Source organism: Ammospiza caudacuta, chromosome 3 (assembly GCF_027887145.1).
Source record: "Ammospiza caudacuta isolate bAmmCau1 chromosome 3, bAmmCau1.pri, whole genome shotgun sequence".
In the NCBI taxonomy this organism is placed as follows: domain Eukaryota; kingdom Metazoa; phylum Chordata; class Aves; order Passeriformes; family Passerellidae; genus Ammospiza; species Ammospiza caudacuta.
The window spans coordinates 104,068,478-104,091,233 of record NC_080595.1 but is presented as its reverse complement, the minus strand read 5'-3'; the positions used below and the strand labels follow the sequence as shown (position 1 = coordinate 104,091,233).

The window sequence follows — 22,756 nt, the reverse complement described above, 5'->3', positions numbered from 1 at the left end:
AATGTCAGCTGCAGTACAAAGCATATGAGATGCTCTGTGAAAGAGACAGATACAATATTGTTTCTTGTATTATGTTGACCCATGAAGTCAGTAATTAATTTTGTGATTGTAGGACCAAGTGACATGGAGCCAGAGCTCCAGACTTTTGAGTCAGAGGATGTCAATGACTCTGCACCAGAAAAACTACCAAAGGTGGCTGAAGAGAAGCCAGAGAGAAGCAAGGACTCGACCATACACACAGCCCACCAGTTCCTGATGGACATTCCCCAGGTAGGATACCCAGTCTGTCTTCTTTCAGCTACAGCAGGAGAAAACAATGGTTTTGTTTGACCTGTGTTAATGAAACTCTGTGAATGCAAAAGACTAGAATTACTTTTTTCCAGCCAATTCAGTCATTATGCATTAATATAATACTTCTTTATAACAGCTGATTGTAGGTATTGTAGAATCTTTTTGAGCTTTTTATTAATGTCTCAATCCAAAAATACCATGGCCTAGAAGATCCTAGAGCTTGCTGTAGCATAGTTTTCCAGTGCAAACTTCTGTGAAAAAGCACATTTTATCATAAAGACCTATGGGATAGAGGCAGTTGGTGGGGGATAAGCAGTTGATAAAATAAAAATATTTTCAGTGTGTGTTTTTCTTTTTAGAAGGATTGACCTTTCATTCTTATAGTATGGTGTCCTAAGTACATACTTAGAGCGTGCTATTTTACTGTTTCTATGCATAACACAGAAAGGTTGTGTGCCAGCTCCACTCGGTATTTCTACCCTAATGCCAAGTATTTCAGCTTTTTGGAAAAAGGCTGCTGAGTGCAAGTGTTGTCATGTTGTCAGAATAATTGTGGCTTTGAACTTTGTAGTTTTTTTCCAACTGGCATGCAAAATGTGGAACAGGAGAGGGAGCTCTTGCAGCGCCATTTAAAGGGGAAGGGAAAGAGGCAGCTGGGGGAAAAGTGCAGCTTCTCACCTTTCAGCAGAAGGAAGAAGAGAGAAATCTGCTCCATTTCTGTTCTTTCTCCCTTCCTTAAATGTGCAGCTGGTGACCAGTGGGACAGCTGCTGCTTCTTGAGGAATGAGAAGTTACTGGGACTATTGAGCTTGGAGTCATGAGCTTATTTTCCTTAGTCTGTAAGCCTGCAGGTTATACAGACCGTGTATTGCTATTTGGCCAAACTGGGGGTTTGTAAGTCAGGGACAGAGGCTGTCACTATTGGGTGTCCTTCAATAGAATGGCTTATCAAATAATATTTGGTGCCAGGTAACAAGGATGGTGTCATTCAATCTTCAAGTGGTTTCAATGAAGCTTGTATAAAAATATATCTAAGTGAAGTGTACTCTTGTTTCCAAAGATACTAGTTAGGTGTATTGTTCAATAGTTTGGTCTCCATTATGCTGTTGATAAATCTGGTGTTTGTCCAGATAATTTCATTGATTTATCTTGAAATTCGGTATTTTATTGTATTCAGTGTCATTATCATAGATGTTCCTAGCTTTGTTTCTGTGTTGATTAAATTGCATATGGAGATATTTGTGGGGAGGTGTTTATCCTTCATGTACATAGAAACTCGTAAAAAAATGTGGAGATTTAGAATCTTCATTGAGGTACTTGGGCTTTTTTTTTTTGTTTGTTTATAAGAATGAGGACAATGCATTTTACTTTCATTATAGTTTGCTATACTTTGGGAATCACCAGATGTGTAAACTTAATTTTCTGTCTCATAAAATTTGTAACTCCACTTCTAGTACATCATTAATGATCCTGAAGAGCTAAGAAAGGAACTTGAAAGGCAATTGGAAGCTTGGCAGACACAACAGCCTGGAACTCCAGAGGAGGTTCGTGACCTCATTTGAATATAAAACTGTCATAAGAATCCTTCATTGCATTATTTCATCTTCTTTTACTGCTAAAACATTGAGGAATCCAAGCAGGCTGGAATTTAAATACTCAAAATCACATTATATAGATACTGTTTTTGTGGTTACATTTACCTTACTTGAAAAAGCATTCTACATTATTCTTGAAGCAGGATGCTGTTTCAGATCTTGTTTTGAATGTGAATGCAGATTGTCATGTGAGGCACCCTCAGTTTTAGCTGATTACTGCCTTCCCCTTGGTGCACTGTGGTTCAGTTTCTTTCTTCAGACAGTGCTCCCCCTCTTGTTTTGTTCTTTCATAATTCACTTTAATTTCTTTGTGTGATGTTGTAGGAGAAGGAAGCAGCACAGCTGTGGCAGAAGTATTTAGTACTGACAGCTCCTCTATCACAGCAGCTTTGTGAACAGCTGCGACTCATCCTGGAACCCACTCAGGCTGCCAAGTTGAAGTAAGTTGGGTTTTTCTGAGGCTTCTGATTTCTTTAAACTCGTGGGTTTGGGGCGCTTTAACCTCTGTAAAACTGCAGCATTATGTCATTCTTGCATTAGAGAAATTATTCCTGTTTGCAAATGCCTTCAATTTCCTTGTACAGGAACATTAGGTTATTTTATGAAATGCAAACATGATATAGTAGTTGGCACCCGCCCTGAGGATATTGCCTTCTACTTTTTTTTTCCTCCTGAGCAACAGGTGATTAATGAACTTCACCATTTGAAGTTAAGTCAAAGATTATGTAAAATGTCAAAATGTTTTATGTTGTTTATAACATTAAATGATTATTTTTTAAAGAAATATAGACTTGTTTCAAACTGGTGGAATGTAAATTCAAGGTCTGCCTTCCATTTTAGGTACCTGGAAGTAAACTTCTTTTAAAACACTGAATATCTATTTTACATTAAAAATGTGGGGATATTTTTATCTATAACGAAATACCAGTATTAAAACTACTAATATTTGTTGTATTTAAAAGAAAATTATTTCATGGCTATGCTGCATAGGACATGGATTTCCAGAATGAGATACCTGCTGAGAACCCCTGTCACTGTGTCTTTTTTCCCAACTTTCAGGGGAGACTACAGAACTGGCAAGAGGCTGAACATGCGCAAAGTGATCCCGTACATCGCCAGTCAGTTCCGAAAGGACAAGATCTGGCTGCGCAGGACCAAGCCCAGCAAACGGCAGTACCAGATCTGCCTGGCTATTGATGATTCCTCTAGTATGATTGACAATCACTCTAAACAGGTGAAATAAACCTTGGGAGGAGCATGGAGAAACCACCTGTCATTGATGTGTAGTTGCTGACTTGTTTCATACGGGACTGGTGGCTGCTGGAAAGTCTGATAATTCCAAAGCACCTATTTTTCCAGTCCATGTGCTCAAACTCTTGTCACTTCATGCCTGAGAGAATTATTAACATAAGATCAGTGAAAACTAGCTGAAAGGATGAGCTGTTAAGTTTGGTAGAGGTGTACATATCCACTGTAAAACCACTTGCTGTGGCCTACAAAAGTCTGAAACTTCCTTATCTGGCAGTTCATTGGAGCACTAAATACCCATTCATCATAGACCACTTGTAGGATTTTTATTAATTAAAATGGTGTGTTTCCTTCTGAACAGTTACTTATTTCATTAGCCTACGTAAAGTGGTGTCTCTAAATCAGTCAGCTGAAGCCCTCAAGCAGAACTAGTGTATGTTTATTGCACTGACTGTCTTACATAAGATAGGCCAGAAGGTTAGGCAGTCTTTTCAATTCTCTTTCTAGATGATAAAAAATAATTTCAGTAATATTCTTCATACTTAATACTGGGCTTTGAGTAAAACATTGACTATGCTATTTTTGATGCAACTTTTTTCTTTAATAGCTTGCATATGAATCCCTGGCAGTTATTGGAAATGCTCTGACTCTTCTAGAAGTGGGACAGATTGCTGTGTGTAGGTAAGTTTATTTGAAATCTTAACTTTTCTTCAGTACTTCAGAGCAGAATGTAAATACCAGTTTCCTGCTCTAATTTTCTCCTGTTTTCTGAAGCTTTGGAGAGACAGTTCAGCTGCTGCACCCGTTCCACGAGCAGTTCAGTGACCAGTCAGGGACACGGATACTGCGTCTTTGCAAGTTTCAGCAGAAGAAAACAAAAATAGCCCAGGTACACAAAAATGCCTCTAGGGCAACAGGTTTACCAATCTTTTCCAGACAAGATATCAGCAGCTTCATTATCACTTTGTAACACTTACTAGTTTTTTTGTATTTGAGAGTCTGATAGCAGGTTAGATAACAAAGAAGTAAAATGGTCATAATTTTGTAACAGAAAGAGTGTTTTCTCACTTTTAGTTCTGATGTATACCACTTTTAAGTATAAAAAAATCTGTATTGAGTCTTTAAAAGTATTTTGGGTACTGTTGATGTTCTTAATATTAATGGGGAGTATTAAACTAGATAAGTCTGTTTCAGGCTGAAGCCAAAGAAGTTCAACCTAGAAACAGGATGTATATTTTCAAAGAAGCCATTAATCTCATTAGCAGTGTACTGTGTTGATGGCTTTGCTAGTCTAGTATTGGGGAAAAAAATAATCTGTTTGAAGGCTCTCTGAAGATTCTTTAGTTCAAAAGTACTTAATAAATTTAAAGCTGGAGTTGATACAGGAAAATTCTAAGACCTGTATCTGTGTTACGTGTTCAGACTGTCTTAGCATTTAAAAGAGAGAAAGCTGTTCTTTAGAAATGTTTTCATTTTTAAGTTTATTATTTTTAAGATGAGATAACTTGATTTTCGTACCTATTTCCTCTGCAGTTTCTAGAATCATCAGCAAACATGTTTGCTGCAGCACAGCAGTTGTCTCAAAATATTAATCCAGGTGAGTTTTTTGTGTTACTGTGCTTGTTGCCATGGCAGTGGAATGCTCACTACAGTCCCGATGTAGGATCCTGCCAGGAAGACTCCTAGGATTGAAACATCACTTGCATTGGGGCTTTGGGTTTTGCTTTGTCAAAAGCAATGTTTTGTTAAAATTTAGCTCAAAACCCAGGTGACACCTACTTCATATTTGTCAGTAAGTCACTAAAATTTAGTCTAAGACTTTTTGAGAAAGCACACATTACCTGTCTGCCTTTACCTCCTGATTGCAGACTGTGTTAAGGTGTAGACAGTGCCAGCTGGGAGCATTGTCCAGCTTCCTAAGGATCCTGACTCTCTAGACACTTCTGCTCCTGCTTGAGAGCTTGAGTTCTCTGGGTATCCAGAAGCACATTGCTCTGAGGAGGGAATTTGCCTCCTACCTGCCTTTCACTGTCCTGCAACTTTAGGTCACGAGCTGCTTTTTTTTTCCAAGAAAAGCTGGAAGACTGCTTGCCTCATGTCTGCCCCACAGTTAATCTAAAAGATTGCTCTGTGATAATTAAATGCTTGTCATGGTGGCACTTGTATTTTTATAAGTTCTTGTTGTTGAAGTATTCCAAAAACTGGACAGTCTGGGATTTATAATCCACAGCTGCTTTGCCACAGGGTGGCCAGGGTGTCACAATATTCTGAAGGGGAGCAGCATCCAGTTGTGTGTAAACTAGGTGGGGATGGAGCAGCAGTCAGCTCCTTAGGATTAGGGAGCTGGCAAGAGAAAAGGCTGTAGGGTTCATCACCTCCTTCTGTGAAAAGACAGTCCTGTCACATCTGGGGCCTGTCTGCAGAAGTGTGTTCTGCATCCCCCTGTAACAATTAGGGCTTGCATTCCTGACTATAATTACTGTGATTTTATGTGTAATTAAATACATAACTTAAAATGTGCCTCTAGAGGGATATATCTGACTCTAGGGACAACTTGGGTCAAGTAACATGTCTTCAGAAATGAGAACCCAGCATGAGTGTGATGCATGATGTTTCAGGAGGATTACTTCAGACTAATTGGACTGACTTGACAGAATTCTATTTGAGGAGTTAATATCCTTAGGAATACTCCTTTTTCCATTATACCAGCAGGCCAAACAGCAAAATAGGGGTTTTTGCCTTTTAAATGTTTTACTCTGAACTTACTGGAGTTTGAAATGTTCTTTGTGCTCAGAAACAGCACAGCTGCTTTTGATTGTGTCAGATGGAAGAGGCCTTTTCTTGGAAGGCAAGGAGCGGGTGACAGCAGCAGTTCAAGCAGCTCGGAGTGCCAATATCTTTGTTATTTTTGTAGTGTTGGACAACCCTAATTCCCGGGTAAGTGAACAAGGGAGAAGTATTCAACTGCAGTGAATGAGAAACTGATACAAATCCTTTTCCTGTCTTTTATAGTGCCATACAGTTACCTTATCTTCTGTAGAGGTCAGAGATACTGAGCCCAAGTGCAGTTTTCCACGTCTGTCAGATCTAACATTTCTTCCTACTGTGCTTTTTATCTTTTGTGTTTTAAAAAAAGCCCTCTCTGCTTCCATGCCACAGAAAGGCCGAGAGCTCCCGTCTTCAAACGGAATGCTTGTAGCTCTTGGCCACCAGGGAAGCAGCTGGCAGCTTGACAGATTTGGAGTTTGAGAGATGCTTTGTTCCATCTCAGCTCTGATTCAGCTTGATAATTTCTGACAGCAGTCCCCAATTGACATGACGGCTGGAGCCAGTATGAGATTAAACATTAGACAGAAGGGAGTGTGTGAGAGTTATTTAGTGCCTCTGTTGGGAAAGCTGAGTCCTGCATCTGGTAATGGGGGAAGAAAACTTGAGATATCCTTGGTTGGGAGGCTGAAATATCTGGGAGTGTTTCAGGAAGGCTCTGTAATGCAGTAAGTGAGCAAACATAAGCCTGATAGAGAATTATGTGGTAAGGACTCTTAATTTTGTTGTTTGTGTTTTCTTCCTGTATCTTTATTTTTGCATAGAAAACTCATCTGCTATATTTAGTGTTGAAAAACTAACAGTTCTCTTGCTGACAAACAGTTGAAAGGTTCTGATGAAACCTGGCTGTAGTATCAAGTGAAAATTCTGGGTGTCTTTTTCATAAGCTTTTTTTTCTGGGTAAAAAAAGGTATTTTCCATAACCTTTATTAATTTCTGAGCTGCTACACTGAGCAACTGAGAAGTTACTTTACAAGAAGCACAGCTGGAGTTTAATCTGCTTTTTGTCTTTGTAGTATTTGCTGAAATACTATGAAGTTGCTAAAGAATCTTCTGTTAGAGCACTGCACAAATATGAATTGAACTCAGCACTAAAGAGCTTACAGACTCTTGGGAAGGCATCAAATTAGTGAAACTAAAGTGCCAACAGTAAATGCAAATTGTAATATGCTAAGAAAAGACAATTTATTTACAGAATTTGGTATTGCAGAAGCTTAAGCTTAGTCCCTTCTAGCCTATAATTCGTGGATTAGTACTCTTTTATCTAAAAGGGCAAAAGAATGTAACTGATTTATGTTCAGCTTTTGCTCTGATTTACCATTGAACACTTAGAGCTTTTAATCTTAAAAGTATTTTATTAACTTTTAATCTAAGGAGGAGAATTTTAAGTACTTAGAAAATAGGGTAAATTCTATCAGTGATCATAGAATATGTGTATTATTTAGTAGTAACATCAGCACTTTTTTTACAGGATTCTATTTTGGACATTAAAGTACCTATATTCAAAGGACCTGGAGAATTGCCTGAAATCAGGTCTTACATGGAAGAATTCCCATTCCCGTTCTACATGATCCTTAGAGACGTGAACGCGCTCCCAGAGACTCTGAGCGATGCCCTCAGGCAGTGGTTTGAGCTGGTGACTGCCTCTGACACTCTTTAGGCTTTGTAGACAAGGTCAGACCTGATTGCTGCTGCTGAACTGCTGAAATACAGAAACTGCATTTCATGGGAGGGCTCATAAAGCTCTTCCTGACTGGGATTATCCTGCAGGAGCTGCCCTGGAGCAGAGACTGTGTAAGAACAGAATGGTTTGGGGGCATCCTCCCAAGGTATCAGAGGACAATTATGCAATGGGGAGACTGTCTCCTGCTATTCCCACAAGAAATGGAAATCTTGTCTCAAATTCTCTTGTAATAACTTATTATCTTAAAAAAAAAATAATTGTAATATTAACAGAGGTAATATTATTCCTGCTGCTCCCTCCCTGCCATAAGTAAAACCAGTCTTGTTCCTAGGAAGGCATTTCTGCATTGGAAGTTGAGGTGTCTCACAAATAAAGCTTTTCCAGCATGACCCATGTGGATGTGCCTCTGGGAAGGAAGGAGTGGGGGAGCAGGAGAGGCACATGTTTTTAATCAACCAAAAAAAAAAAAAAAACAAAAGTACTTGAATACTTGAAACTGTTCTGGGGTTTTAACACATCCTTTTTAATTATTGCCGATTTTTGCCTGACGATAGCAGCATGGAGTTTTCTGAATCACGCCATACACTGATCCCTGCCTTACCACTTTACACTGTGAAGTTTGCCCCGTCCGAGGCAGGCGTTGGGGATGTTTCATAAATCACGGACGTGATTTTTCATTGCAAAGGCTATGCATCTTGTATCGTCTATACTAATAAAGAGAGGTACCACTCTTTGTAATTACGACGTCTGCGCCTTGAATTGATCCAAGCTGAAACAACCCGGCCTGGCCGTAAGCGCTGCGGTGACGCAGGAAATGGCGGCCTCGGCCCCGCCCGCGCGGGGCGGGCTCGGCGGCCCCGTGGCGGGGCAGGGGCGGAGCCGCGTCATGGCCGCCGGGCGGCTCCCGCCGGCCGCGCTCACCCTTAAGCAGGTACGGGGCACGGGGGCTCGGGCAAACTGCGTCCTGTACAAACGATGGGGAACTCTGTGGTTGTTTAAATACCCCTCAAAACAAAGCGCCGAGGGCGCAGCGTGCAGCAGTGCCTTGGGGCGGCGGGCAGACTTCCCTCTCTCCTTGGCAGTTCCTGAGGCGGCAGCAGGTCCTTCAGTTGTACCGCAAGATCCTGCGGGCTATCCGGGAGGTCCCTGCTGAGCAGGATCGCCGCTACTTAAGGGACTGGGCCAGGGAGGAATTCAAGAGAAATAAGGATGCTACAGAAGAGGTGAGGATTGGGAACCCGCCACTCTGATCGCCTGGCCTCGGGCATGGTCACTGCACTGTCCTGTGTCTTGGGGTTTGTTTTGTAGGTGTCGCTTCCGGACTGGTGAAAAGTCCCCTGCTAGTGTTTCCTCATTGATGTGAAGAAATAATCCAGCATCTCTAAATATTATTCCCCCCCCCTCTAAGCAGTAGTAATGTTTCTCAAATTTCCAGAGAATAATCTGGAATTAAAAAACAAAAAAACAAATGCTCTACTTACTCAAATCACAGATTAGGAAAACTGTATATATATGGTAATTAACATAAACTTAGTAACAGTTAAGCTTTTTATAGCTTTTTTCTTCTTTTTTTAGCTTAAATTTAACCTATATTTAAGCAGAGTACAATCAGATGGGATGGTTAAGGATAATGATGCAAATTTGAAATGCAGAAGTCTTCACATTTCTTGTACATATCCTGTCCTTTGCTTCCTTGTTCAGTCCCTGTTCTAGCCAGTGCCCAAGGAATTGGTGGCTGAACTATGCAGACAAAGCCTTAGACACTTAGATAATGTTGAGAGAAACCAGCACCTGCTGTGTAAAACCCTCTCCATAATGCTCATGTGCTGGTCTCACTACTGGCTTGCAAAGGCAATACACACAGGCATAAAGAAACCATTGTTAGGGGTTTGAATCCTCTTTTAAACTGAGTTTGAAAGCAAAGCTACTACCAAGTACATTAAGGAACTGGAGAGAATTAATCCATTTATTTACCTGGTTTTGAACCACCTGTGTTATGTCACACAAGTAAATGACAGTAGTGCCAATAAGAGTTGTACGTTATTGAATGTATTTTAATGCATTAAAAGTCTTTGTGCTTGTGTAAAACCCATGCTGTATACAGACATACAGTTCACTAGATTCCATTCTCTTTTACAGGATGCCATCAGGATGATGATTACTCAAGGCAACATGCAACTTCAGGAACTTCAGAGAACACTTAAGCTGGCTAAATCCTGATCTTCATTTTGTTGACAGTTTAATTTTTATTTATTGCAAATAGGCACAGTGTTTTTTCCAGAATGTGGTTACAATGACAGCCTTTGCTGGCAACCTGGTGATGTTTGAAGGGGAAATCTACCAGAGTGAGGGTTTTGGTTTTCCCCTTTCCTCAATCCATTTCTCAGTTTTGCTACCCTCAGAAGTGGAAATCACTTGACCACAAAGGACATTAAAGAACTGCATGGATGATGTACCATGTGCTGCAGGAAAAGCAGAAAGCACCAAAAATTGCAGTTAAACACCTGTGTTAATGCCAGTGCAATGGAAAATAAATATATGCCAGATTATTTTGTCTACTTTTTACTGTGGTAGCTGTAATTGGTAATATTCTCAGTGACAGCTGTTCATGTACTATACCAAGGATTTTCACCAAAATTTGTGATTAAAAAAAGAATTTGGGATATATTGGCCCAGAACACACAAACATTAAAAAATGTTTTGTGTGTAGATGTTGATTTTCAGTAGTAGCTGAATAAAACTTAAAAGGAGAGGTCTTTATTTATGAAAATGGGAGATTTTAGCCCCAGAGATGTTTATTACCAGATACCTTCAAACTAATATTTAAAAGTCAATATATAAAGAAAAATCACAGGTGAAAAATACTAACTGCAAAAGTTATTATTTGTGTATTCAAATGTTATACTACTTTACTTCTACTTGTTAGCTTGCAACCGTTCTCACTTTCCTTGAGCTGTGGTGTATCTTTTTTTTCCATTTAATTTAAAAATGCCTGGATGACCTGGGGAGTTTCTCCACATGACTAGACAGGCAGCAGCAGATTGATACCTTACCATTTTAGGTTGTGATTCCAAGACATGCAGGATCTCTTCCCTCTTCCTCTCTGCTATTGTAGTTCCCTTGAGGAGAACCCCTGTTTCAAAGCTGGTTTTCTGCGAATTCCTGAGCTGCACAAACTGGCAGCAAATCTGGTAAATAGGGATCACCACTGGCACCAGGGAAGGGACAGGACAGAATTCCAGGCTACAGGAGGAATGACCCCAGTTGAGAGCAGGAGCTGTGGTTCAGATCTGTATAGACTGAAGCCTCTGAGCCTCAATCAGTCAGTGAAAAATACATACCTAAAAATGCTTCATTTAAAATTTACATTTTATTAACATTTTCTGGTAGAACAGACTGATAGAACATTTTCGTATTGGGGATTTATTTTTCATGTTAAGAGAAAGTGCTGCTCACAAAGGTATTTTGACTAAACAGCCATAACCAATGTTGGCAGTTACCACAGTAGCCTTCCATTCCCCTTCAGCCAGTGCTTGGATTTCTGTTCCTTAATCAGGAGGCTGTGCCCTGCTGCCTCACCATGGTGCTTTCCTTTCAGAGCCCAGAGCCTGCATTACCCCCTGGACTCTCAGTTTGTACATTTCCAGGTTGTGGGCATGTAATCCAGAGCTAGGACTGACAGGGCCCTGGACAGATGTTGATGCCTTGAGTGCTGCTGCCTTTCATCTCCACTGCTCTGTGGGCTTGCCAGGTATAAAACTGCCAGCCAGAAGCCTTTAAGAGTCCAAGTACAACCTGTGAGGGTAAGTAAATTTACCTGAAGAGACAGGTAGGTAGGTCACACCTGTTGTATAAAGTCTTTCAGAGTTTTGAAGAAGGGAGGGGTATAGAAAGGAATTAGCAGAAAATGCTTCTCTTTCTTTTACCATACACTCATTGGCCTCAGAGAACCTCTAAAATCAGTAACCTGCAGCCTGTTTACTGCCTTAGATTACCTGGTAATTACTTGGGTTTACTTAAATTACTTGCACCTAGGAGTGTGGTCTGTATGGGAAGTAGAGTTAAAGGCACAGCCTCTCCCTTGAGCTTGGGCAAGCTCTGGAGTGTGTGTGTGATCTGTGCACAACTCAGCCCTGTAACTTCTGAAAGGGACACCTCCTCCAGCCAACAGACAGCACTCAATCCCTGCAGCCTCCCTCTGCACAGAGGGCAGATTCCACTTCTGTGTTTTATGACCACAAAAAAAAAGCTTACAGGTTTCCAATCTTCTGTTCCCCCTTCAGAGTCAAGTGAGGACTGTGTCAGTTTTCTGTGGGTAGAAAGTGTTACACCACACATTTCTGAGCAACACTTACTTTAATTGCTTGGCAAGAAATGAACTTCATCCAGGGGATACAAAACTTCAATAGCATGCTTCTGCATTCCTACTGTAGCTCAAACAAAACTGTAAACATACCAAAGTGTCTATGTTAGACTACAGAAGTCAGAGCAAGAAAACTAGTATTTCCATAGCTGCAGATACACTTCTCCTGTCATGATAGTGCATTAACAGGAACTTTAAAAATATTGTTATATAATAGGACTTTTTTGCTTTATACATCTGCTAAGAAGACAAAGGCTTAATTACTAATTAGTGAATGGCATTCTTCAACACTGTAAAGTATTTTGTATTATTTTGGAGCTCCTTAGTACAGAAAATATTTTTCTCCGTGGCATAACAGTACCATCCTGTGTTGGAACTGTTTTTGAACAGTTGTTCTATCATGATCTGGTAAATAAACTTCTATTTCTAGCAGGATCTGATGGAGCCTTCTCAGATGTGTAAGGAGGAAACCCTAAAGGGATGCAGATGCAGTAGTTACAGTGCCTTGAAGTTCTCTGGAGTCTGTCAGCATGGACAACATTGGTCAATGAAAGTTCTGATTTGCTAACAAAACACAATTATAAAACTAAATGTTGAGTGCTGTTTTGTGGGACTGTTTGTCCTAAAACCTGTAGACTCATCGGGGCCTGGTCTCCTTTTTGGAGACAGAAGGGAAAAAACCAGGAGGAATCATTCAGCGGAAAAAAGGTAGACAGTCTGGGCAAGGTGCCTGAGAAAAAATCCTGACTGCAGAAAAATAAAATTTGAATTCAGGAAGCCAAGCTTTCACTTCCTTAGATAAAGGACTTTTTCAAGCTTCTTCAATAGTAGACAATTTAGCCATTTCCTGCTTGAAGGAAAAAACATTTATATAAAACATTCAACATAAAAAACAGACCATGGTTACAGTAAAATACTTGTCATCCATGCCCTAAACAAAATTCTTAGTCAGATTACTGGAGTAGAGCCTCAACAATAGTGTAATCACGAGGAGCTCTGCAAGCAGGACACTATTAAAAAAAAGACAAATCAGATTTAGCACTTGTTTTAATAATGGAAAACCAAGAGAAAAGCAAAGTGAAGCTTCTGCTGAAGCTTCTGTACCTATTGGGATGATTTGCCCTAGCATCTCCCTCCACAGCTGCCTGCCCTCTCCCAGCTGGAAGTCTGCATCTGTCAGCTACCTGGGCTTGTACCTGGAGTGGGTTCTTTGGCTCCTCTCCTGACTAGAGAGAGGCCCTGGGAGTATCTAAAATAGGATCAATAGCCTTTCATCACTAAGTAATTCTGTCAAAAACTCTCAAACATCTTGGATTTATTTCAGTACTGGTAACACAACGTGTTTACATGTAGCATACAGTAGAACCCTCTAGTCTTGTGTCCTGTGTGGAAGGGAATTCCTTTTTTCAGAAAGCAGTTTTGGTTACTAATGCAGTTTGGTTTCAAGCAGCATCTGGAAACTGAGAATGCAATATTGACAGACTCTTGAAAATAACAAAGAAAGGATCTAATCTGCAGCATCTCTTTGTTATCAATATAGTTTGCATATGAATTCTCCTCAGTTATGGAGTTTCCAAAGTTATTTCTACTCCTGAAATAGAGTGTTGTGTTTGGATGTAACAGGCACTACAAATATCTATCAATATGCCCAATTCCCATACAGCAGGTTCCAAAATGAGTCCCGTTGTTTGATTAGCTGCCTGGCAGGTGCTAGCTCTCTTTCTGCACCTTAGTCCTTAATTTGCTCAGCTCCTCTTCTAAGCATTTGATGTGCTCCTTGAGCGCAGCTTTGTCCTGCTGCGCTCTCTGGTTGGCTTGGCACCGGGCCTCTTCTATCTTCCGCTCGTACCACTTCTCCATCTGCGTGGAGACGGCCTCGAAGAAGTACTGGGTTATCTCCAGGGCCTGGGAGGTGTCTCTGAGCGGAGGGGCAGGCGGGCCCGAGGGCTGCTGCTCCTGGCCCTGCTGTGCCCCGCCGTGGTGCACAGCTTTGTGCCTCGACTGCCCACTTTTGCTGGGCTTCTTCGTCTGAGTTCCTTTGTCAAGGAAGTAGCCGCTCTGTGGTTCAGCCTTTGCAGGTTCAGTCACTGGCTGCAAAGCAGCTTGAACTTTAACGTGTCTTAATTTGGAGCCCGAAAGCTCGGAGGAGGGCAGCTCCTGCTGGAACCTGTGGAACGTGCTGGCACTCACAGCTTTGTCCTTTGGCCTGACATCTTGAGCAGGGGCAGAAGAAGAAACTGGTCCACCAGCCACCTGTTGCTCTGTACCTATAGAACAAATTATAGACAATATATTAAGAAAAGCTCTGGGCATTTATTTTAGCACTCAGAAGACCTCGTTGTTTGATGAATGATGGGGTTTTGTGTGTACCTAGTACAGGCTTATATTTATCACATCTTCATAGTCAGGTGATGTAATAGAAAGTCATTAAAGAATGGACAACAGGCAAAGGACATAAATACTAGCCAAAAATTCTTCACTGTGAGGCACTGGCACAGGTTACCCAGAGACGTTGTGGTTGCCCCATCCTCAGAAGTGTGCAAGGCCAGGCTGGATGTGGCTCTGAGCAACCTGGTACAGTGGAAAGTGTCCAGAACTAGATGATCTTTAGGGCCCCTTCCAATCCAAACCCTTCTGTGACTTCATCAGAAGGACATTTTACAACAATCAGTCTAGATTTCCAAAGTAGGTTGTGTCTGCTGATATTTAGGAACTCCCTGCTTCTACAAAGTTTGCAGTCCCAGTAATTTTGGAAAGGTCACACATTTCTATGCTTTTGAACTGTTTCAATGCAGAATAGCTCACACTCAAGCACCACAAGATCTTTTATATGCCCTTCTGTTTGATGGGGCATCCATGCCTGATCACTTTGCTTAGTGTTTAGGGGACATATAGATTGTATCTTACAGAAGCCAGGGCTCAGGTAGCATTCTGCTTTGCTGTGGACACCTGGCTGTTCTGCACATTTCTTTTTTTTTTTTTTTTTTTCTTCAAAAGCTTGCAGGGCCAAGAGTTATTCAAAGCACCAAAGGACTTTTGCTTCAAAGAACAAAGAAGCAAAAGTAGAAGCATCAGGAACAATCAGTGGAATTCCACCCAGCCACCTCTTAAAGTATTCCCAGTGGCTGCCTTGAAGGGCATTCAAATCCCAAGCCATCAGGCATATGGAGGGGGGAAAGCACACCACCAGAGTTATTATAAATAATACAAGTGCCCCTCAGTTACTGAGCTCGCCCTTGAAGGGATAAGCTAAGTACCTGACGTGGTTGTACCCAATGCTCCATCTTGTTTAATGCAAAAGTGTTGCCCAAAGCTTTGTTCTGGCATCTGGACTCTGCTCCTTCCCCCATCTTCCAAGAGGCTGTTTGGAAGTGTGATGTAGGAATGCTGGTGGGAGCCCTCTGACTGCAGCACAGGCTGGTTGGCTTTACAGTCCTTGGCACTGTTGGGGTTGTTGTCAGTATCCAGGGTCTCAGTGAGAGACTCACAAGTGGACAAAGTTGATTTTGGTCTTGATGACCTGGAATCTCCAGAAAGCTTGAGCTCCAGATTCTGAATCTTCAACAAGCACCAGGTCTTCAGCTCATCAACCAAGGAAATCTATCAGAAAGAGACTGTAAATTACATAATCCTATTATGACATCCTGTGGTTTCTGGGCTGCTGAGGGCATGTGGCAGGGACACAGAGAAGCAAGCTGGGTATCTATGGGCTTAGACTCCCTGTTCAGATGGGCATGCTGCCACTGGGAATATTTAAAGGACTCTAGATCAAAAAAGGTGGAGAACTATGCACGAGCTTATGAAAGGTAGTCTCTTTAGTCCAAGCTACCACCTCTTAGATATGAATATGCTACTTCCAATTCAACTCTGAGTACTCTATTAAGGATGACTTGTCTAAACCTACAGTCAATGGTATTTTGTAAGTGCAAGGAACACCACGTGGTCATTTTTTAAGAGTAAAATTCAAATTAGACACTCTGGGAGACAACTTTATACAATCACCAACCTCTGCTTCTCTGTTCATTCAGTCATAAAGGTGAGTCCCCCACTAAATGATAAATCAGTAACAGCTTTCAAATTACACAGATGCTTAGTAAGTGTCAGCTGCAGATGCATTTAAATAATTTAAAGTAGGAGTAGCTCTTGTCACCCTACTGTTCATGTGACATCACAAATTTAGGTCAGGCCCTCCTAGGCACAAGGATATTTAGTCAGTGTGTTTAGTAAAGCCCAATTCTGTTTTTTCAGGTGTTTCAATTAGACCTAATTGAGCAGAAACAGCTGACATCACTTAATTCAGTTCAGTGATGTATCACTCCAGCATCTTGTGTCTTAAATGAAGATTACAAGGAGATGGAGCACAAGCTTAGATGTTCAGAAGCCAATGCAAGACTTAGGTCTCTTACAAAATAAAAATCAAAGCTGCCTTAGTTTGGTAAGTACTTTTCTTTGGAGAAGAGTGTTTGGTGGACATTAGACCCAAGTATCTTGATCAGTATCCTATGCAAGGATTATCACAGCTGTCAGTCTTTTTACATGGATTTGGAATGGTCTTACAAACTCTCATGATATTTTCCTAGCACAAAGTGTACTTCTCAGTTCTTGTAAGAATACCAATAATGAGAAAATGAACAGTTTTTTAAATTCATGTTTGAGTGGAGAAACACAAATTTCTCAGTAGGTTTTAAATGGTGAGTTTTTGCAGGAGCTGGATCTCTATGGGAGCAGTTGTTCTTGTCCTACTGGTTGAACAAGCATACCAAAAAGGACTTTCCTACTGGCCGTAATACACAGCTTGGAGATGGTGCTGCGCTGCTAACATCAGAGGAAAGAACTTCAGCCTTTTAATACATGGGAGGGAAAAAGATCAGATAGAGAAGAAGGGAGAGATTCCCAGGGCCCACAACCAAATGGATGAGAAGGAGAAGGAACAACACAGATCTTTGTCTTTTTTACTATTTGGATATGTTCCTGCATATGTCCTCTAATGAAGCAAAAGCTGAAAGCACAACTGTGAAAAATTAAGTGCTGGAAATTTTTGCAAATCACTATGTTAGAAAAACAGTATTTTGTTGTAGATCCCACACTAGAGATGCACCAAATTAAATTACAGCAGTGGGACTGGATTTCACATTCCTCATTTCTATTGCAAAAACATCATAAATTTGGTTTAGTGACTAAGATGGTGGGCAGGAATAAATTGGTTTTTGAAGCTCTTTTACCTGTTTTAACAGACGTGACACATCTCTGATATTTTCTGCCTGCTGGAATGAAACTCCTGAGCTGACCTGCCAGGGGATGGACCAAGAGGGAGTGGCTGCTTCAAGCCCTACCTGCCGCTTCTCCCCCTCACTCTTCTCCAGCTCCGTGTGCTGCTGCAGGCGGTGCAGGCACTCTGTCCTCTCTGCCGACAGCCGCTCGGCCATCAGCTTGTCCAGAACTCGGAGCTGTGGGGAAACAACACTGTGCAGCTGAGATCATCGTGTGACACACCAAACTCCCACCCCTGAACCCTGCAAATCAAACTACAGTCTGTCGTTCAGTCTTGGTTTCTAAAAATGCTGCTAATTACAACTAGATGTAGCTTGCAAAGAGGGTCAATCACAAAATTACCAATGAATAACTATTAAATTAAAAATAAAAAGTAATTTAGAGGATCTTGAATCTCAATGCATACATAATTCAGCAAGAGGATTTTGACAATTATGAACAGACTAGTCATAGGACTGCCTTCTTTCTCTCTTAATGGCTCAAGCCCTTAAGATTTGTTGTCTAAAGAAGCACCAGAAGCCGCTTAACACATTAAATTGTTTTTTCTCAAGACACTAGTTTGCAACATCAATTCCCAGTGGAATGTCACAGTTCCCTGGACTTGAGTATTAGAGTGCAGGTTTGCTTTTACAACACAAGAAGCAAAAAATGAATCATTACAATGAAAATATTAATGAAGTTTAGGATATGTTTCTGAATCATATAGGCAAGCAGAACTTCAGGTCATGTTCTTACTTGGTGTTGAGTTTTGCTTTCCATCTGGCCCAGCTTAATATTCATTTTATCTTGTACTGTCCCAAGCTCAGTTTTTATCTCTTCCACTGTTGCATCCAGCTGATTCTCCAGTTTATTTATCAGGGGCTCACAACGACATCCATTTATAGGTGCCTGAAAGGAGTGATAATGATACATTTACTTTCTACACCCCTTACCTTTGCAGATCAAAATGATGAGGATACATTTACTTGCTACACCCCACCACCCTCTTAGCACACCTGGAACATTATCACAGCCTCCTTCAGTCAGTCCTGGGTTCTTCTATCCCATGTACTATATCTCACCCTCCTGACAGTACCTTACAGCAGCTCAGCAGATGGGCTGTGAGTTGAAAAAGCACAGCCTGCACAGGGATAGATCTGGTGTGTATGGGCACACCCTAAAATGGCAGTGTTGATTTCACTGGGGCTACAAGCAGCACTGAGCTCAGAACCTCTGTGCTGGCTGAGGGAATTACCACCACACAGGCCTTATACCCTGTGTCTCAATTCTGTAATTCTCAATTGTAAAAAAAAAAATCTGATTTTGTGGATGCATGTGCATTGTGTGCATTTGCTTTTAAACGTAATGCCAGTCATGTGCTCTGTCCTTTTTCTGTACTGGATGGCAAGGCCTCTCTGCTTCTGTTTGCCCTCACTCCCCTGGCATTCAGCTGCCCCTTGCCTGCTGGGCACTCCTGTGCCTGCCTTTGACTCGTGTGACACCATCCCATGGCCCCTCTGCAAGGGCAGCTGCACTCACCACATTTAAATCTCTCTGGGAGATGGTCACAAAAGGCTCCCTTAAGAAAGGACAGCTAAACCTCATCAGCTTCCTCTGCAGCCCAAAGGCAGAAAGTGGCTCCTTCAGGGGCTCTGCCAGTAGCCCAAAGCAGCTGCTCTGAACTCTGTCTGCAGAGGAGCCTCCCTCTCTTCTTTAGCCCCACAGCAATGTTTCATAAACTGGGGCTTATTCCCTTGGCAGGGAAAGGTGGGTGGTTTGCTGAGCACTAATGAAAGCTTCAGAAGTACATGTACTTCAGAAAGTATGTTTGCTATTCATGGCCTCAGGGCATCAAAGAAGACAGACAAGTAAAAAAGGAAAGGAGAGAGGAGTATCATGTATTTCAGGAAATACTGCATGCGAGTCTAGCACTATTAAACTAATCTTTGTGAACAGATGAGATTTGTGTACAAGTCCTGTCTGCTTTCTGCACCTCTCTACTCCCCAAGTCCTTCTGCACCTCTCTGCTCTTTTATGCCTTTAATGTATGAAAGGTCCCCCAGCCTTCCTGATGTCTGCTATAGGATAATTCCATAGCGCCCCTGTCTGGAAATTTCTCAATTACATGGAGAGGTTGGAAAGCAGTAAACAGCCAGTAAAACCTTAGAAGTCTGACTTCAATGGTCTTCAGAATCTGCTGAAATTCTGAACTACAGGAAGGGACTTAAAAGAGCTGATGTATGGATGTGAGAAGCTAATGAAAGGACAGACCTTCCAGGAGTACAGTGTCTATAGGATAATTTAATGACTGTTCTTATGCTTTCTTATAAATGTCTACTGGTAATTTATTGCGTAATATAGTGACTAAAATAGTATTCTCCAAACTGGAATAAATGCAAGTGACCTGATAGCTCCAGGTTTATTTGTTTTTCAGTTTCTATAGAAATCCTGCCCCCAGTAAATATAGAATACCCAAAGACATGTTGCAAAACCCAAAAAGAACTGGAACAAAATCTATTGAGATTACTCAGCCTCTTGGTTTAGGTAGTAAGCTTTGGATTCTCACACACTGCTTTTCCTTAGAAATTTTCTTTCTTCTGTCAGAGCTCTTAATGTTCCAAAGTATATAATGAAAGTTCTCATGTCATTTCCAATCACCCCTTATCTTTGCAGATCAAAACTACTTAAGTATGTCTTCTTTAACAGGCACAAAACCACCTTATTGTTTGCCAGACTTCAGGCCAAAAAGCAGCTGAAGCCCAAGCAAGGAAAACCAATCCCAAGGCATGATTTCATACCCCTGAGAGTGCAGTTAGTGGAGCATATTTTCTGTCCATTACCTGTGTCCCAGCTCCCCAGGCTCGCTGCAGTGTGACCCTGTGTGAGGGCAGTGGCTCACCTGCATCACCTTGCCGTCCTTGCCTCGGTACAGCGTGTAGAGCTGGTAGGCTCGCACCTCGTGGGGAGGGGGTGGAGAGGGGCAGTGGTGTTTGCTTCTGCGCTTGGGCGCGTTCTTCTGGGGCTGAGGGACTGCCTGCTGGTCAGCTGGGGAGATGGGGTCTGAGAGTGCTGAAACCTGCATAACATTCACACAGTGTTTTGCCTATATGAGCCCCTTGGTAAACTATTCCTGGTGGGAATGGGACAAATTTATTGTGACAATTACAGCAAAAATTACTTTTATCTGAAGATTATCTCTGCCCCAGGAGCATGGTGGGGCTGCTGCCCCAACACACCAAAGGGACCCACACCACTTCTGAACAGCTATCCCTTCTTTCTCTCTGCTGTTTTAAATCTACTGATACCTTTTCCTTTGGCTTTTTCTTTTTGCTCTTTTTCCCTTTGGGATCTGGTGAGGCTGACCGGGGTTTATCCTTCAGATTGTTCTTCCTCTCTGGGGGCTGGTCGCTGCTTGGTGTGTCATCAGCAGCTGAGACACTGCCCTGCTTGAAGCAAAGACAGGGAGTTCAGAGCAGTTGAAGAGATGGGGAAAAGGAGCCTCTTCTTTGATTGCCCAGCTTTAAGCTGCTCTGCACATGTGAGTGGGAAATGCTTTAGCAGCAGAGCATGACAAACTGCCTGGGGCAGCTGCTGGGGCCATGCACACTGATGGCTCCAAACAGACTGTGTCCTTAATGGGTTTTGGTGACAGTCCCCCCTTACAGAAGATCCAGCTGGTAATGCCAGGCTGTACCTTGCTCTGCACCACTTCATCCCGTGGCACCGACTGAGCCCTCCTTTCCTCCTTCAGTCTCTCTCTCTTCTTCCTCAGGCTTCTCCCACGGTTAAAACGCGAGACCTGAAGACAGACCACACTGTTACTCAGTGATGTCATGCTCTTTCCTACCACAGAAGACAAGTAACAGAGCAGACCTTTTCCTTTTCTGAAAGGCAACAGATAAAGGAGAGTGCACTGCCAGATGGACACTGATGAGCCAAGCAACGTGGGTGTTCATGGCTGTGAAAACACACCAGCACTGAGCTCAGTCTCTTGGGGCACTCTGCTGTCCCCTAGAAGGTTGAGCACCTCCTCTGCTGTCCTTGGGCTGGTTCCCAAGCCAAGCCCAGCCCTTTTCATGCAGAGGTGACAAGGAGGAGGGCAAGGATTGTGCCTGGTCTCATGCCTTCCTGCCTTCTGGCCTGAAGAGCATTGCAGCATTTCACACACAGCTGCAAAGTATAAACAAGCCATAAACATTTTGTCCTTGTTGCAAAGCATCCTCCAGTGGCAACCACCCTTCTGGGGATGGGATATGTCAGAGGCAGGCAGCAGAGACACAACTCAGGAGCTTCACGGTACAGGGCAACTTTCTAACCCCATGGCCACTGCAGGGAACAAGTGCCTCTGCCAGTCAGGACACAGAAACCTCTGACAGCACTTCATGCTGGCTTCATCTGCACACCTTGCTCACTTTGGGGAGTGAAAGGCTCTATGTCAATAGACCTGAGCCCAGCCCACAATGCCAGCAGAAATGTAGGAACCTTTCACAGCAGAAGACAAGGAGCAGGGGATGCAGCCTCCCAAGATTAAGTGGCCTCAGCTCCACGTGTATGTGTGTGCTGGGGAGAGATGTGTAATGTACCTGTGATGCTTTAGTGAGCAGGAGCGCAACCTCGGGGTTATTGTGCTGTCTGGCAACCTCTAGAGGGGTCTGGCCTGCCTGAGAGAAAAAAGAAAACAGCATTTGATTCAAAACAAGCTACTGGAAACATGAAATTTCTCCAACCAAGTTCAGTATATACTCTGTGCACAAGAGTAAAGTGAGTAATTGCATTAATTTACCCAGATACAATTCAACACTTCACAACCAATGAGGAATGTTGAAGAGACTCTACATCAATATAAAATACCAGAGAAACTCTGTATCCTGCTTACATTGTTGACAACAGATGCATCAGCCCCTGCCTCCAGCAAGAGCTTCACCACCTTCTTGTGATTTAGGGCAGCAGCTACATGGAGTGCAGTATCCCCTGCCTGCAAGTCAGAAAGCAGAAAACAAACTTGTGACACCAGTCCTTGGGTCTTACCCTACAGAATTCACACTTTCCTAAAAGATGCTCAGAGATGGAAAATAACCTACACTTGCTGATGCAACAACTAAGCTTAAATAAGGCCTGGTCAATAAAAAATGACTGACTGGGGAGGAAGGTGACAGGAGGGGGCAAAGAGCTACCTCAGCCTGGGTTTGAGAAATGCAGCTGGGGCACTGGTGATCTGATTTATCTAAACCAAGTGACACATGATGCAGCTTGGAGACAGCCCAGCTCTACCTCCAGTAAATGGATACGACATCTGAGGGTAGAACAAGTTTTCCCACTACAACCTTTTCTTCTTTTTTTTCCCTTCAGGTTTGATTATCTGGTGTGCAGGTGGTGATGTATCACATTACTCAGGAATACTCAGGTAAGTACTGGCAGTGAGATGGTTGGCATGCTCCTCACAGGTTTCCTCAGGAAGAACAGGTTTTGGATCAGAGCCAGGAGGCAGTCTGGGTCCAG

At 42.3% G+C, this 22,756-nt stretch overlaps 3 protein-coding genes across 3 annotated transcripts in view; 2 read left to right on the top strand and 1 right to left on the bottom strand.

Annotated features, from left to right (window-relative positions):
- MDN1 (midasin AAA ATPase 1) overlaps positions 1-8,420 on the top strand; it is a 93,011-nt gene extending 84,591 nt beyond the window's left edge. The window contains exons 94-102 of the mRNA XM_058801271.1: positions 113-270; positions 1,746-1,835; positions 2,211-2,326; positions 2,946-3,120; positions 3,742-3,815; positions 3,909-4,023; positions 4,668-4,731; positions 5,929-6,071; positions 7,432-8,420. Coding sequence (XP_058657254.1) covers positions 113-270; positions 1,746-1,835; positions 2,211-2,326; positions 2,946-3,120; positions 3,742-3,815; positions 3,909-4,023; positions 4,668-4,731; positions 5,929-6,071; positions 7,432-7,620 — 1,124 coding nt within the window. The 3' untranslated portion in view covers positions 7,621-8,420. The remainder of the gene's footprint in view (positions 1-112; positions 271-1,745; positions 1,836-2,210; positions 2,327-2,945; positions 3,121-3,741; positions 3,816-3,908; positions 4,024-4,667; positions 4,732-5,928; positions 6,072-7,431) is intronic.
- Positions 8,421-8,465: 45 nt separating this feature from the next.
- LYRM2 (LYR motif containing 2) lies at positions 8,466-10,193 on the top strand. Its single transcript, XM_058801270.1, has 3 exons — positions 8,466-8,575; positions 8,727-8,867; positions 9,784-10,193. The coding sequence occupies exons 1-3, from the start codon at positions 8,531-8,533 to the stop codon at positions 9,862-9,864; spliced, it is 267 nt and encodes an 88-aa protein (XP_058657253.1). The 5' UTR covers positions 8,466-8,530; the 3' UTR covers positions 9,865-10,193.
- Positions 10,194-11,689: 1,496 nt separating this feature from the next.
- The window catches only part of ANKRD6 (ankyrin repeat domain 6), an 84,704-nt gene continuing 73,637 nt past the window's right edge, over positions 11,690-22,756 (bottom strand). The window contains exons 9-17 of the mRNA XM_058801269.1: positions 22,134-22,232; positions 21,841-21,918; positions 20,952-21,056; positions 20,563-20,700; positions 20,157-20,333; positions 18,014-18,166; positions 17,341-17,454; positions 15,265-15,607; positions 11,690-14,274 (exon numbers count right to left, since the gene is read on the bottom strand). Coding sequence (XP_058657252.1) covers positions 13,718-14,274; positions 15,265-15,607; positions 17,341-17,454; positions 18,014-18,166; positions 20,157-20,333; positions 20,563-20,700; positions 20,952-21,056; positions 21,841-21,918; positions 22,134-22,232 — 1,764 coding nt within the window. The 3' untranslated portion in view covers positions 11,690-13,717. The remainder of the gene's footprint in view (positions 14,275-15,264; positions 15,608-17,340; positions 17,455-18,013; positions 18,167-20,156; positions 20,334-20,562; positions 20,701-20,951; positions 21,057-21,840; positions 21,919-22,133; positions 22,233-22,756) is intronic.